The 17,378-nt window shown below is 38.1% G+C and overlaps 1 protein-coding gene across 2 annotated transcripts in view; it reads left to right on the top strand.

The window, feature by feature from the left end:
* ZNF430 (zinc finger protein 430) overlaps nucleotides 1–16,607 on the top strand; it is a 40,535-nt gene extending 23,928 nt beyond the window's left edge. For both annotated transcript variants that reach the window (XM_023190114.3, XM_031934907.1), the window contains exon 5: nucleotides 13,193–16,607. In XM_023190114.3, the coding sequence (XP_023045882.2) occupies nucleotides 13,193–14,583 (1,391 nt within the window). In that variant the 3' untranslated portion in view covers nucleotides 14,584–16,607. The remainder of the gene's footprint in view (nucleotides 1–13,192) is intronic.
* Nucleotides 16,608–17,378: the final 771 nt, after the last annotated feature.

Genomic DNA, 17,378 nt, shown 5'->3' with positions numbered 1-17,378 from the left:
TTTGTAGCAGTTGCTTTTGACGTTTCATGATGAAATCTTTGTCCATGCCTATGTCCTGAATGGTATTGCCTAGATTTTCTTCTAGGGTTTTTATAGTTTTGGGTTTCACATTTAAGTCTTTAATCCATCTTGAGTTAATTTTTGTACAGGTGTAAGGAAGGGTTCCCATTTCAGTTTTCTGCATATGGCTAGCTGGTTCTCCCAGCACCATTCATTAAATAGGGAGTTTGTTCCTCATTGTTTGTTTTTGTCAGATTTTTCAAAGGTTAGATGGTTGTAGATAAGCAGTCATTTCTGAATTCTGCATTCTTTTTCATTGGTCTATGTGTATGTTTTTATACCAGTACCAGGCTGTTTTGGTTACTATAGCCTTGTGGTGTAGTTTGAAGTCAGGTAGCATGATGCCTCCAACTTTGTTCTTTTTGCTTAGAATTGTCTTGGCTATATGGGGTCTTTTGGGTTCCATATGAATTTTAAAATAGATTTTTCTAATTCTGTGAAAGATGTCTTTAGTTTAGTGGGATAAGCATTGAATTACTTTTGGCACTATGGCTGTTTTTACAATATTGATTCTTTCTATCTCTTCCATTTATTTGTGTCCTCTCTGATTTTCTTGAGCAGTGGTTTGTGTTCTTCTTAAAGAGGTCCTTCACTTCCCTTGTTCGCTGTATTCCTAGATATTTTATTCTTTTTGTAGCAGTTGTGGATGGAAGTTCATTCATGATATGGCTCTCTGCTTGTTTATTGTTAATGTATTGAAATGCTTGTAATTTTTGCACATTGATTTTGTATCCTGAGACTTTGATGAAGCGTCTTATCAGCTGAAGAAGCTTTTGGGCTGACATTGGGGCATTCTAGATATGGTATCATGTCATCTGCAAACAGAGACAGTTTTACTTCCTATTTGAATACCCCTTATTTATTTTTCTTGCCTGATTTTCCTGGCCAGAACTTCCAATACTGTGTTGGATAAGAGTGGTGAGAGAGGGCATTCTTGTTGTGCCAGTTTTCAAGGGAAATGCTTCCAGCTTTTGCCCTTTCAGTATGATATTGACTGTGGGTTTGTCATAAATGACTCTTATTATTTTGAGGTCCGTTCCGTAAATACCTAGTTTATTGAGCATTTTTAACATGAAGGTATGTTGAGTTTGATCAAAGACCTTTTCTGCATCTATTGAGACAATCACATGGATTTTGTTTTTAGTTCTGTTTATATGATGAATTGTATTTATTGATTTGTTTATGTTGAAAAAGCCTTGCATCCCAGGGATGAAACTGACTTGATCTGGGTGGATAAGCTTTTTGATGTGCTGCTGGATTTGGTTTGCCAGTATTTTATTGAGAATTTTTGCATCAATGTTTATCAGAGATATTGGCTTGAAGTTTCTTCTTGTTGTTGTTGTTATATCTTTGCCAGACCTTGGTACCAGAATGATGCTGATCTTATAAAATGAGTTAGAGTGAAGTCCCTCTTTTTCTATCATTTGGAATAGTTTCAGAAGAAATGGTACCAACTCCTCTTTGTACCTTTGGTAGAATTCAACTGTAAATCCATCTGCCCCTGGGCATTTTTAGTTTGTAGGCTATTTATTACTTCCTCAATTTCAGAACTTGTTATTGGTCTATTCAGGGATTCAAATTTTCCCTGGTTTGGTCTTGGGAGGGTGTGTGTGTCTAGTAATTTATCTATTTCTTCTAGATTTTTCAGTTTATGTGCATAGAGGTGTTTATAGTATTTTCTGATGGTTTGTATATCTGTGGGGTCAGTGGTGATATCCTCTTTATCATTTTGTATTGTGTCTATTTCTTCTTCTCTCTTTTGTTCTCCATTACTCTAGCTAGTGTTCTATATATTTTATTAATGTTTTTTAAAAAAATAGCTCCTGGATTCACTGATTTTTTTGAAGGGATTTTTGTGTCTCTATCTCTTTCAGTTTCACTCGGATTCTGGTTATTTCTTGTCTTCTGTTAGCTTTGGGGTTTGTTTGCTCTTGGTTCTCTTCTTCTTTTAGTTGTAATGTTAGGGTGTCAATTTGAGATCTTTTCCAGCTTTTCGACGTGCCTATGTAGTGGTATAAATTTTCCCCTTAACACTGCTTTAGCTATGTTCTAGAGATTCCAGTACATAGTCTCTTTGTTCTCATTGGTTTCAAATAATTTCTTGGTTTCTGATTTAATTTAATTATTTACCCAGAAGTCATTCAGGAGCAGGTTGTTCAATTTCCATGTACTTGTGTGGTTTTGAGTGAGTTTCTTACTCTCAAGTTCCAATTTGATTGCACTGTGGTCTGAGAGACTGTTATGATTTCAGTTGTTTTGCATTTGCTAAGGAGTGTTCCTTCCAATTATGTGATCACTTTTAAAGTAAGTGCCATGTGGCACTTAGGAGAATGTGTATTGTGTTGTTCTTGGATGGAAAGTTCTGTAGATATCTGTCAGGTCCATTTGACCCAACGCTGAGTTCAAGTCCTGAATATCTTTGTTACTTTTCTGTCTCAATTATTGGTCTAATATTGGCAGTAGGGTGTTAAAGTCTCCCACTATTATTGTGTGGGAGTTTGTTTAAGTCCCTTTGTAGGTTTCTAAGAATGTGTTTTATAAATCTGGATGCTCCTTGAATTGATTCCTTTAGCATTATATAATGCCTTTCTTTTTCTGTTTTGATCTTTGTTGGCTTAAAGTCTATTTTGTTAGAAACTACAATTGCAACTCCTCCTTTTTTCTTTTATTTGCTTGATGAATTTTCCTCCATTCCTTTATTTTAAGCCCGTGTGTGTCTTTGCATGTGAGATGGGTTTCTTGAATATAGCACACCAATGGGTCTTGACTCTTTAACCAGCTTGACATTAGGTGTCTTTTAATGAGGGCATTTAGCCCATTTAAATTTAAGATTAGGCCAGGCACGGTGGCTTATGCCTGTAATCCCAGCACTTTGGGAGGCTGAGGCAGGTGAATCACCTGAGGTCAAGAGTTCATGACCAGCCTGGCCAACATGGCGAAACCCCACCTCTACTAAAAATATAAAAATTAGCCTGTCATAGTGGTGCACATCTGTAATCCCAGCTGCTCGGGAGGCTGAGGTAGAATTGCTTGAACCTGGGAGGCAGATGTTGCAGTTAGCCAAGATTGTGCACTGCACTCTAGCCTGGGTGGCAGAACAAGACTGTCTCAAAAAAAAAAAAAAAGTTTAAGGTTAATATTGCTATGTGTGAATTTGATCCTGTTTTCATGGTGCTAGCTGGTTATTTTGAAGACTCTTTGATATAGTTTTTTTCATAGTGTCATTGGTCTTTGTACTTCAGTGTGTTTTTGCAGTGGCTAGTAATGGTTTTTTTCCTTTCCACGTTTAGCCCTTCTTTCAGGAGCTCTTGGAAGGCAGGCCTGGTGGTGATGAATTCCTTCAGCGTTTGCTTGTCTGAAAATGATTGTATTCCTCCTTTACTTATGAAGCTTAGTTTTCCTGGATATTCTTGTCTGGAAATTCTTTTCTTTAAGAGTGTTGAGTAGTGGCCCCCAATCTCTTATGGCTTGTAGGGTTTCTGCTTAAAGGTCTGTTGTTAGTCTGATGAACTTTTGTCTGTAGGTGATGTGGCCTTTCTCTCTGACTGCCTTATCATTTATTCCTGAATTTCAATCTTGAAGAATCTGATGATTTTGTGTCTTGGGGATGATCTTCTCATGGAGTATCTTACTGGGGTTTTCTGGATTTTCTGATTTTGAATGTTGGCCTTTCTTGTTATGTTGGAAAAGTTCTTCTGGATGATATCCTGAAGGATGTTTTCTAACTTGGTTCCATTCTCCCTATCCAAGGTACCCCAGTCAGTCATAGGTTCAGTCTTTTTACATAATCTCATAGACCTCGAAGATTTCTTTCATTCCTGTTCTTTTTTCTTCAATCTTGTCTGCCTGTTTTATTTGGGCAAGATAGTCTTCAAACTCTGAAGTTCTTTCATCAGCTTGGTCTACTTGGTTATTGATACTTGTAGTTGCATTGTGAAGTTCTGATGTTGTGTTTTTCAGTTCCATCAGGTCATTTATGTTCCTCTCTAAATTGGTTGTTTTGGTTAACAGCTCCTGTCATGTTTTTCATGGTTCTTAGCTTCTTTGCATTGGGTTAGAACATACTCCATTAGTTCAGCAAAGTTCATCATTAACCACCTTCTGAAGCCTACTTCTGTCAATATATCCACCTCAGTCTCTGCCCAGTTCTGTGCCCTTGCTGGAGATATGCTAGTTGGGATCATTTGGTGAAGAGGCGCTCTGGCTTTTTAAGTTTTCAGCATTTTTTGGTTTATTCTTTTCATCTTTGTGAGTTTTTCTAGCTTCGATCTTTGAGGCTGCTGACCTTTGGATGGGATTCTTGTGGGGACTTTTTTGTTTGTGCTGTTTTTGTTGTTGCTTTCTGTTTGTTTTTCTTTTTTTCTTTTTCTTTTTCTTTTTTTTTGTTTGAGATGGAGTCTCACCCTGTTGCCCAGGCTGGAGTGCAGTGGTGCGATCTGGGCTCACTGCAAGCTCTGCCTCCCGGGTTCATGCCATTCTCTTGCCTCAGCCTCCCGAGTAGCTGAAACTACAGGCACCCGCCACCATGCCCGGCTAATTTTTTGTATTTTTAGTAGAGACGGGGTTTCACTGTATTGGTCAGGATGGTCTCGATCTCCTGACCTCGTGATCTTCCTGCCTCGGCCTCTTAAAGTGCTGGGATTACAGGCGTGAACCACCGCGCCCGGCCTCTGTTTGTTTGTTTTTCTAACCATCAGACCACTTTTCTGTAGCACTGCTGTGATTTGCTTGGGATCTACTTCAGACCCTATTTGCCTGGGTTTCTCCCACACCCAGAGGTGTCAACCAGTGGAGCCTGCAGAATAGCAGAGATGACTGCTTGCTCCTTCCTCTGGGATCTTTGTCCTAGAAGGGGAATGACCTGATGACAGTGGGAACACTCCTTTATAAGTTATCTGATGATGTCTGTTGGGGGGCGGTCTCACCCAGTCAGGATGCATGAGATCTGGTAACCACTTAAGAAAGCACTCTGGCTGCCCCTGGGTGGAGTGGCTGTGCTGCACTGGGGGAAATTCCGTACATCTGTACTGCCCGGATTGCTCAGAGCAGCAGGGGGAAAGACTAAGTCTGTTGATCTGCAGAAACTACCTCATTGTTTCTGTTTTACGTGTTTCTTGTAGATAAGTTTTTTCTCATTTTCTGTTTTACTAGCTTAATTTTTGTTTAACTTTATTGTTACATGCTTTATTTTTTCATTTTGATTTGCATACTTTCTATAAATATTATGTAGTCATCTTGAAGTATAATGTAATTATCTTAAAATGGAGATTACATAAAACATCTTAAAGTTAAAAAAATAAGGCCAGGCATGGTGGCTCACACCTGTAATCATAGCACTGTGGGAGGCTGAGGTGGATGGATCATCTGAGGTCAGGAGTTTGAGACCAGCCTGGCCAACATGGTGAAACTCCGTCTCTACTAAAAGTACAAAAATTAGCTGGGTGTGGTGGCGGGCACCTGAGACTGAGGCAGGATAATCACTTGAACCAAGATGGCAGAGGTTGCAGTGAGCCGAGATTGCGCCACTGCACTCCAGCCTGGGTGACAGAGCGAGACTCCATCTCCAAAAAAAAAAGTAAAAAAGATATGTTTACCTTCTTAAAAATTTTCATTAAATACAAGACCTATACTGCTATGTTTTCCAGTTTGTTATTGATATTGCAAATTATATTATGTATCTATTAACGGATTTATATCTTGAATTTTTATATCTACAGAACTTTAATGGTTTTATGCACCATTATTATGATAGTAAAAAATTCTGTGTCTGTATATTTACATTTAATAGAGAGCTTTATATTTACATATGGTTTTATGATGCCATCTAGCATCATTTTAGTTTTCAACATAATGGATTCATTTTAGCATTTCTGTTTGTTTATGTGCAGAGTCTATGTTTCTCAGACTGGATCTTGAACTCCTGGTCTCAGGAGATCTGACTGCCTTGGCTTCCTAAAGCTGTAGAATTACAGGCATGAGCCACTGTGTCTGGCTACCATGTAACATTTCTTGTAGGACTGTGCTAGTTTTAATGAACACCCTGAAATTTAATTTAGGAAGGTCTTCATTTTTATTTTGTTTTTCAAATAAAATAACTTTGAATTAAGTATTATTGGTTAGAATTTTTTTATTACATCAAAATTTAGGAAGTTCTCAGCTTTCTTTTTCTTTAATTTACCTCTGTATTACTTTTTCCCTATATTTGTCTTCTAAGATTTATTTCATGAATATATTGATGTACTTGATGGTGTCCAATAAGTTTTACATTCCATATTTTTCTTTTGTTTTGCGATTTTATATTTTTATGTTATATATTTTAAGGTATGCCACTTCACACCAGTTAACTGTGTTTTGATGTTTTTGTTTATATTATAATTGTGTATGACAATGTTTAACTCTGTACAATTTAAGGCAGTTTGGAGCAGAATCAAATACAAATCAGCCATATGTCTATTGCCAATATAATTTTCTCTGTCTGTTTCCCTTTATAAATATTATCTCTTTATTTTTTATGACATATATTTGTTATGTAGGTTTGTTGTGAATGGTTGTTCAGTCTTGTCTAGGTGAGCAGTCATCTCCTTATTTCAATATCTATTGTGAACCTAAATTATTTTTGTGTGGGAGAAACACTCTTGGATTTGAAGATTATATACAAACTATCATAACTTTGTATCTTTATTAGGTATTGTTTATTTTTACTTGTCAGAACCACATAACAAAATTTATTATCAAACATTTTAAAATACGCTGTTTAGGCCAGGTGCAATGGCTCACGCCTGTAATCCCAGGTCTTTGGGAGACAAGGCAGGCGGATTGCCTGAGGTCAGGAGTTCGAGACCAGCCTGGCTAACATGGTGAAACCCTGTCTGTACTAAAAATACAAAAATTACCCGGGCATGGTGTTGCCTGTAGTCCTGCTACTCAGGAAGCTGAGGCAGGAGAGTCACTTGAACCCGGGTTGCAATGAGCTGAGATCACGATGCCAGTGCACTCCAGCCTAGGTGACAGAGCAAGATTCCGTCTTTGAAAAAAATAAAATATGCTGTTTAATCTTACTAATTATATGACAATGTTATGCAACTTATCTCTAGAACATTTATATGTTGCAAAGCTAAATCTCAATACACATTAAACAAGAACCAATTTTCTGATTTTCTGGCACTTTGCAAACACCACTCTGTTTTCTTTTTCTAAGAGTATAACTGCTTCATATATCTCCTACAGTCTCTTTCTGTGGCTGACTCATTTCATTTTGCATAATGTCATCAAGGTTTATCTTTCTAGTTGTTCGAATATTTTTGGCTTTTTAAGTCCTAGGTGATATTCCAGTATTTTTATATTTTAAATTATATGTGCTGAATAATTTGGTGACAGAAATTTGCATTCCTTTTACCTATTGGCTTTCAGTAACAATGCTGCAATAGTTATGGGTAGGCAAATAACTTCATATGGCCATCCATGTGAACATTTATATATGTGCTAACTTCTATTGTATTAGTTCACTTATTTTTGAGACAGAGTGTTGCTTTCTCACCCAGGCTGGAGTGCAGTGGCGCAATCTCGGCTCACTGCAACCTCCACTTCCTGGTTCAAGCGATTCTCCTGCCTCAGCCTCTTGAGTAGTTGGGACTACAGGCTCGTGCCACCAAGCCCAGCTAATTTTTTTATTTTTAGTAGAGACAGTTTCACCATGTTGGCTAGGATGGTCTCGATCTCTTGACCTCGTGATCCGCCTGCCTTGGCCCCCCCCCAAAGTCCTGGAATTACAGGCATGAGCCACCATGCCCGGCCTATTAGTCTACTTTTTAGCCATTATACTCATACCAAAGTGTTTTTATTCTGTAACTTTGTAATGTATTTTGAAATCAGGAATCTCTGTATTACATTGAGCAGTATGGACATTTTCAAAACATTATTTCAACCTTTGAACAGGAGCATGCTGGAGAGAGTGTATTTAATATCTATATAGTTGTAAATTTTTCAGGTTTTGTCTGTTTTATACTCATTTCATTTTGGTCATAGAATGTAATTCATAAATTTTAAGTTTTAAAAAATTTGTTAAACAGACTTCTTTTTTTGCCTATCAGGTGATCTGTCAAGGAGAATGTTGTATGAGCTATTGAGAAGGGCATGCATCCTGATATTGTTGAGGCGTCTTCTCTATACCTCTGTTAGAAATAATTATTTTATACTGCCTTCAAGTCCTCTCTTCACTTACTAATATTCTGTCTTGTATTATTTTTATTACAGAAAGTTGGGTATTGAAATGTCCTACCATAATTATATTACTGTCTAGGTGTTTTTTCCATTCTGTAAATATTTGCTTTATATATTTGGAAACTTAATGTGAGATACAAACACACACAAGCACATATATATATACATAGGCTCCCAGTAAATGAATGCATTATTGTTTAATGTCCTTCTTTGTCTCTTTGCAGTTTTGACTTAAGTATATTTTATAAAATGTGACAGTTTTTGACTTAAGATGTAGCTTGTGTAATATTATTTTGGCCTCTTCAGCTCTCATTTGGTTAATATTTGTATGGAATGTCTAAATCCATCTTGCCACTTTCAGTCCTTTTTTATCATTAGATTTTAGCTGACTCTTGTAGAGAGGCAAGTTGGATCTTGGTGTGAGAAACAAACTCACCCATCCAAACCCAAAGAATGGACTCAGAGACCTGGAGAACAGCGAAAATGAGACTTTTAATGACAGTCTTGCGAGATTGAGTGTCTGGCATGCAGGCACACGCAGCACAGTTTCAACAAACAATTTGTCTCTTAGTGCACAGGCTCCTCCCCCGGTTCCTCATAGGCTGACTACTATGGGGTCACAGTCTTCCCAGATGTCACCTATTGGCAAGGGCTTTAGGTGTTTCTTTTTGAGTTGTCCTGTTGCATTTTATTGCAGCCCAAAATAAATTGCAACTGTTGAGGACTCTTCAGAGGCCACTTGTGGCCCTAGTGGCTGCATTTAGCTTATAAGAAAGGATACAATTATCTATGTTGCAAATTAACCTAAATGTTTTGGTGGGATGGGGAGGGGGTAGTTGCAAGGGCCCTGACCCATAGGCACCTGGCTGCTGGGTAAAAGAGAAGGCAGTAAGGAGGCGGCTGGTGACTCAGTACACTCTGCTTCTTTATCACTTTATTTCCATGTAACCTGCTTAAAACTAATGCACTTGGAATTGAGAACGGACCATCACATATAGGTTATTTTCTACATTGGTTTTTTATTTTTATTTTTTATTTATTATTTTTGAGACGAAGTCTCACTATGTCATCCAAGCTGGAGTGCAATGGCATGATCTTGGCTCACTGTAACTTCCGCCTTCCAGGTTCAAGTGATTCTCCTGTCTCAGCCTCCTGAGTAGCTGGGATTACAGGCGGGTACCACTACACCCAGCTAATTTTTGTATTTTTGCTAGAGATGGTGTTTCACCATGTAGGCCAGGCTGGTCTCAAACTCCTGACCTCAGGTGATCTGCCCATCTTGGCCTCTGAAAGTCCTAGGATTACAAGCGTGAGCCACCGCACCTAGCCAAAATTTTTTGTTGTTGTTCTTAGATGGAATCTTGCTCTGTCGCCCAGGCTGGAATGCAGTGGTGAGATCTCGGCTCACTGTAAGCTCCACCTCCCGGGTTCACGCCATTCTCCTACTTCAGCCTCCCGAGTAGCTGGGACTACAGGCGCCCACCACGCTGGGCTAATTTTTTGTATTTTTAGTAGAGATGGGGTTTCACCGTGTTAGCCAGGATGGTCTCAATCTCCTGACCTCATGATCTGCCTGCCTCGGCCTCCCAAAGTGCTGAGATTACTGTCGTGAGCCACTGTGCCTGGCCTCAAAATTTTTTTAATAAATCACTTTATTGAACGTATGTCTCTTGATTGTGAAGTTAGTTATATATATGTATGTGTATATATATAAACTCTGAAACAGACTTATTAATGCTATTTTATTGTTTTATGTGATTCTTGTATCTTTGTCTTTGTCTCTCATTCTCTCCCTTTTTTTTTTTTTTTTTTTTTTTTGAGGTGGAGTCTCACTCTGTCAACCAGGCTGGAGTGCAGTGGCCGGATCTCAGCTCACTGCCAGCTCTGCCTCCCGGGTTCACGCCATTCTCCTACCTCAGCCTCCCGAGTAGCTGGGAATACAGGCGCCCGCCACCACGCCCGGCTAATTTTTTTGTATTTTTAGTAGAGACGGGGTTTCACCCTGTTAGCCGGAATGGTCTTGATCTCTGGATCTCGTGATCCGCCCGCCTCGGCCTCCTAAAGTGCTGGGATTACAGGCGTGAGCCACTGCACCCGGCCTCATTTTCTCTCTTAATTTGTGTCTTTTTAATTTTTTTGTTGATATACTTTGACTTCTTTCTTATTTTGTTTTGTGTATCTATACAAATATATTCTTTGTGCTATCTTGGGGATTATGTAAAACCTCTAAAAGATACAACAATATATTTCAATCTGGTAAAAAGAAAAAAACTTCAGTTACATGCAAATGTTTTTTCTCATTACATCTGCCCTCAAATTTTTCATTGATGTTTGAATTATATTTTTTTATTTTGTATATTCACTAGCAAGATGTTTATAATGATTTCTATGCTTTTAATTTTCAAATTTTAGAGAATAATTAAAAATGTTTTCTGTACCATTATAATAATGCTTAAAAATTTAATTTTTGTGTTTGTGGATATCTTTTCGAGCAAATAATGTATTTTTCTATGATTATGTGTTGTTTCATTGAATAATGTTATTTTCAGTAGAAGCAACTGCTTTTAGCACCTTTTATATGTAGAGCATATGGAGTGCCAATACACTTTTTCAGAATTTGGTTATTTTTGAAGGTTTTGTTTTTTTTATTCAGCAGGACATATTTGCTGATGATATTATACTCACTTGATAGCTGTTTTTTTTCAGGACTTTGACTATATCAGACAGTACCCTTCTGTCCTGCAAAATTTTTGTTGACAATTCACTGGCTATCTCATAAGACTCTGCTTGCAAATGATACATCACTTTTATCTTGCAGTTTCCAAGAGGCTGTTTTTGTATGTGACTTTTGAAATTGGGCATATATATATGTTTGTTATAAATATCTTTGTGTATATCCTAGTTTGTTTTTTGAGCTTCTTCATTTTTATGTCATTTTTTCTTTCAAGATTTTTCAGTTAGTCTTTTTGATATTTTTTGCCTTCATAATTTCTGTTTTTCTGATATTTTACATATTTGTGTTCTTACTCTCATTTTTCTGATTTTCTGTAGTTCTCTGTTTCTGTTTCACTCAGAGTATTCAATTTCTTTTCTTTTCTTTTCTTTTTTTTTTTTTTTTTTTTTTTTTTTGAGGTGGAGTCTTGCTCTGTCGCCCGGACTGGAGTGCAGTGGCCGGATCTCAGCTCACTGCAAGCTCCGCCTCCCGGGTTTATGCCATTCTCCTGCCTCAGCCTCCCAAGTAGCTGAGACTACAGGCGCCCGCCACCTCACCGGCTAGTTTTTTTGTATTTTTAGTAGAGACGGGGTTTCACTGTGTTAGCCAGGATGGTCTCGATCTCCTGACCTCGTGATCCACCCGTCTCGGCCTCCCAAAGTGCTGGGATTACAGGCTTGAGCCACCGTGCCCGGCCTCAATTTATTTTCAATTTTTAAAATTAATACCCACATTTTTTATGGTTTCTCTCTGAAACTTTTATAACATTTTTGATAAAACCATATTGCCTTATTTTGTATACATTTGTAATCTTTGATTGAAATTTGGACATTAAAAAATGCTACCTGTCACAATCTTTATAATGTAGCTTTGTCCTGGCATAGTCTGAACAATTGTCTTGATTAGAGATCCTGGGAGTCTCTCAAACATGTTCCTAGAATGTGTCTTGTCTACAATTTTGTGTTTATTTTTTAATTAAAGGAGTTCGTGTTTCTTCTTTTTTTTTAGCTTTTTTTTGAGACAGAGTCTTGCTCTGTCTCCCAGACTGGAGTGCAGTGGCACAATCTTGGCTCCCTGCAACCTCTGCCTCCTAGGTTCAAGCGATTCTCCCGCCTCAGCCTCCCAAGTAGCTGGGAATACAGGTGCACGCTCTCACACCTGGCTAATTTTTTTTTTTTTAAGTAGAGATGGAGTTTCACCATGTTGGCCTCAAACTTGTGACCTCAAGTGATCCACCAGCCTCAGCCTCCCAAAGTGCTGGAATTACAGGCGTGAACCACCACGCCTGGTTTATTTTTGATTCTTCTTAATAGTAATAACTTGCTACACCTGTTTTCTGTGTGTGGGACTGCAGCCTCTCTGCTGCTGTAACATTTAGCTTTGGTCTCAGCAGACTTAAAACTGTCATTCCAAAGTATACCACTGTTTCTTTCAGCACTATTTGTCATAGGAGACAGAAACCAGTGTCTAGACAGGACCCTAGAAGCAAGTAATAAAGATGTATGTGCCAGTATTTTAATTGTCTTTTAAAGAAGAAACCAAAACTTGGCAGTTTACTTCGAAAGGCACAGTTATATTGGGGAGCAGGAAGAGCTGTGTTGGATTAATGTAACAGACTTTTCTTTTTCTTCTATGTCACTCTCTATGTTGTGCTCAGCTGGGGCACTTCACACACTTAACTTATTTATACATTTTCCTCAGATGTATTTTTGTTGTATGTTTTTGTTACATTTACATGTCCATAAAAAAATTAGGGCCTTTGGGCCAGGCATGGTGGCCAGTGCGCCAAAGTGCGGTAATCCTAGCACTTTGGGAGGCTGAAGTGGATGCATCACCTGAGGTCAGGAATTCAAGACCAGACTGGCTAACTTGGCGAAACCCCATCTTTACTAAAAATACAAAAATTGGCGGGGCATGGTGGGGCACGCCTATAATCCCAGCTACTTTGGAGACTGGGGCAGGAGAACAGCTTGAGCCTGGGAGATGGAGGTTGCAGTGAGCCGAGATCATGCCATTGCACTCCATCCTGGGCTACAGAATGAGACTCCGTCTCAAAAAAAAAAAAAAAAAAATTAGGGCCTTTGTTCTTTTGCTTTGCCATCTTGTTTATGTAGTTTGTATAATTTTATGGGTTACATTTGTAAAGCATATTCATCTGAGTCTAGTAAATGGAGTAATTTTTATTTTTATTTCTTTCAGTTATATATTCTCATTTTGCCCAAGACCTTTGGCCAGAGCAGGGCATAAAAGATTCTTTCCAAGAAGTCATATTGAGAAGATATGGAAAATGTGTACATGAAGATTTACAGTTAAGAACAGACTGTAAAAGTGTGGATGAGTGTAATCTGCACAAAGAATGTTATAATGAACTAAACCAGTGTTTGACAACTACCCAGAGTGAAATATTTCAATGTGATAAATATGCGAATGTCTTTTATAAATTTTCAAATTCAAATATACATAAGACAAGACATACAGGAAAGAAGCCTTTCAAATGTAAAAAATGTGACAAATCGTTTTGCATGCTTTTACACCTAACTCAACATAAAAGAATTCATATTAGGGAAAATTCTTACCAATGTGAAGAATGTGGTAAAGTCTTTAACTGGTTCTCAACCCTTACTAGACACAGAAGAATTCATACTGGAGAGAAACCCTATAAATGTGAAGAATGTGGCAAAGCTTTTAAGCAGTCCTCAACCCTTACTACACATAAGATAATTCATACTGGAGAGAAACCCTACAGATGTGAAGAATGTGGCAAAACCTTTAACCGGTCTTCACACCTTACTACACATAAAAGAATTCATACTGGAGAGAAACCCTACAGATGTGAAGAATGTGGCAGAGCTTTTAACCGGTCCTCACACCTTACTACACATAAGATTATTCATACTGGAGAGAAACCCTACAAATGTGAAGAATGTGGCAGAGCTTTTAACCAATCCTCAACCCTTACTACACATAAGATAATTCATGCTGGAGAGAAACCTTACAAATGTGAAGAATGTGGCAAAGCTTTTTACCGATTCTCATACCTTACTAAACATAAGATAATTCATACCGGAGAGAAGTTCTACAAATGTGAAGAATGTGGCAAAGGCTTTAATTGGTCCTCGACCCTTACTAAACATAAAAGAATTCATACTGGAGAGAAACCCTACAAATGTGAACAATGTGGCAAAGCTTTTAATGAGTCCTCAAACCTTACTGCACATAAGATAATTCATACTGGAGAGAAACCCTACAAATGTGAAGAATGTGGCAAAGCCTTTAACCGGTCCCCAAAACTTACTGCACATAAGGTAATTCATTCTGGAGAGAAACCCTACAAATGTGAAAAATGTGGCAAAGCTTTTAACCAATTCTCAAACCTTACTAAACATAAGATAACTCATATTGGAGATACATCTTACACATATCTAGAATGTGATAAAGCCTTTAGCCAGTCTTCAACTCTTGCTAAACATAAGATAATTCATACTGGAGAGAAACCCTACAACTGTGAAGAATACAGCAAAGCTTTCAACCAGTCCTCAAACCTTATTGAACAAAGTAATTCATACTGGAGAGAAACGCTACAAATGTGAAGATGTGGCAAAGGCTTTAACCAGTCCTGAATTCTTACTAAACATAAGAAAATTCATACTGACGAGGAACCTTATGAATGTGAAGAATATGGCGAAGCCTTCAACAAGTCCTCAATTCTTACCAGACATAAAATAATTCATGGGCTGGGTGTGGTGGCTCACGCCTGTAATCCCAGCACTTTGGGAGGCTGAGACGGGTGAATCACATGAGGTCGAGTGTTCGAGACCAGCCTGACCAACATGGTGAAATCCCGTCTCTACTAAAAATACAAAATTAGCCAGGCGTGGTGGTACATGCCTGTAATCCCAGCTACTCGGGAGGCTGAGGCAAAAGAATTGCTTGAACCCGGGAGGCAGAGGTTGCAGTGAGCCGAGATCGTGCCATTGCACTCCAGCCTGGGCAACAAGAGTAAAGAGTAACACTCTGTCTCAGGAAAAAAAAAAAAAAGATAATTCATACTGAAAAGAAACTCTACAAACTTGAAAGATGTGACAGTGCTTTTGACAACAACTAAAACTTTTTTAAACATAAAAAATCATACTGGTGAGAAATCCTAGAAATGTAAAGAATGTGACAAAGCCTTTAAATGGTTGTCACACTTGATTATAGGTAAGATAGTTCATGCTGAAGAAAACTACAAGTGTGAACAATGGCAAAACTTTTAATGAATGTTCACACCTTATTGCACAGGAGAGCATTTATACTTGAGAAAAATTGTACAAATATAAAGACCATGAAAAAGCCATTAATATCTATTCACATCTTACCATTGGAGAGTTCATACTTAATAAAAGGAATATAAGTGCAATTCCCATCAAAAGATCTTTCAGGAAATATAAACCTTTAAAGTGGAGAAGGTATTTATTTTGAAGATGAACATTACAAATGTGAAGAGGGTTGTAGTACCTTTATTTGTATCACAGATTTTATTGTACACATTTTGTACTAGAAGAAAACTGAAGTAGTTGCTCAAACTTTGTTCAACATCAGGGAATTTATATTGAAGAAAAACCTTGCAAATTTAATAAATTTTAAACACTTTTTCAAAAAGTACAGCTTAGAAGACACCAGAGTTCATACTAAAATATATTTTTGCAGATGAGTAAAAATGAAAATATTTAACCAAAATTAAATCTGTATAAATATCAGAGAATTTACAGTAGAAATATATAAGGCACTGACACTTCCGATATACTAAATCAGAGTGCTGAGTATAGAAAATGAAACTAAAGGGGCCAGATGCAATGGCTCATATCTGTAATCCAGCACTTTGGGAGGCCGAGGTGGGTGAATCATCTGAGGTCAGGAGTTTGAGACCAGCCTGACCAACATGGAGAAACCCCGGCTCTCCTAAAAATACTAAATTAGCCACGTGTGGTGGTATATGCCTATAATTCCAGCTACTTGGGAGGCTGAGGCAGGAGAATTGCTTGAACCTGGGAGGCGGAGGTTGTGGTGAGCCGAGATTGTGCCATTGCACTCCAGCCTGGGCAACAAGAGTGTAACTCCGTCTCAAAAAAAAAAAAAAAAGAAAAAAAAAGCAATGACTAAAGTTGGTAGAAAAATTATTTGTATATAACTTTAAAAGGAGTAGAAGGGTTTTTTGCAGAGTTATTATGTTCAAAGTATACTTTATTTCTTGAAGAAATTACAGATTTTTTGTAAATAATGATGCAATTCAACTCTCAAAATATTTCCTACTGTTTATATCGGTTGTATTCACATGTGAAAGCATGTGATCAGTTATTGCTGCATTAAAAACATGAGAGTCTTTTTTATTAAGTGGCCATTATTTATGATTTTCTCTATGAAAGAGTAAGGACATTAAAATGTAAGATGCGTGATGAAAAATTAAGTGAAGAGGCTGTTTGTGGTTAACTTATATTGAATGATGCATTAGGTAGGTGTTCATAGTAGTATGATTTTGCATTATGAGAAGAAAACATTTTTAATTTTACTTAAATGAAAATAAATGAGTATATTGTACTAATTGTACTTTTGTATAATAAAATCCAGTATATTTAAAAAATGTTAGATTATGTGTGAAGTTAATATTTTAATCCAATATTTTTAATGTGTTAAATACTATTGTGCATTCAATGAAGTGTTATTATGCCACGAACCCTAACCCGTTCCACTTTACTTAAGGGTATAGATGAAAGATCATAACATAAAGGGGCCAGGCGCAGTGGTTCACGCCTGTAATCCCAGCACTTTGGGAGGCCGAGGCAGATGAATCACGAGGTCAGGAGTTGGAGACCAGCCTGGCCAACATGGTGAAACTCCGTCTCTACTAAAAATACAAAAATTAGCCCATCGTGGTGGCTGGCGCCTGTAATCCCTGGCGCTGAGGCAGAAAAATCGCTTAAAACCAGAAGACAGAGGTTGCAGTGAGCTGAGATCCGTGCCACTGCGCCTGGATTAACATCTCAAATAATCTCTTTTGTCAGTGGGTTTAAACCACAAATTAGTTAAAGAATATTGTTTCTGCTGGGCGCGGTGGCTCAAGCCTGTAATCCCAGCACTTTGGGAGGCCGAGGCGGGCGGATCGCGAGGTCAGGAGATCAAGACCATCCTGGCTAACACAGTGAAACCCCGTCTCTACTAAAAAAGTACAAAAAACTAGCCGGGCGAGGTGGTGGGCGCCTGTAGTCCCAGCTACTCAGGAGGCTGAGGCAGGAGAATGGCGTAAACCCGGGAGGCGGAGCTTGCAGTGAGCTGAGATTGTACCACCGTACTCCAGCCTGGGCGACAGAGCAAGACTCTGTCTCAAAAAAAAAAAAAAAAAAAAAAA

The sequence above is a fragment of the Piliocolobus tephrosceles genome, chromosome 21 (genome assembly GCF_002776525.5).
Source record: "Piliocolobus tephrosceles isolate RC106 chromosome 21, ASM277652v3, whole genome shotgun sequence".
Classification (NCBI taxonomy): domain Eukaryota; kingdom Metazoa; phylum Chordata; class Mammalia; order Primates; family Cercopithecidae; genus Piliocolobus; species Piliocolobus tephrosceles.
This window is presented reverse-complemented; position numbering and strand designations above follow the sequence as displayed.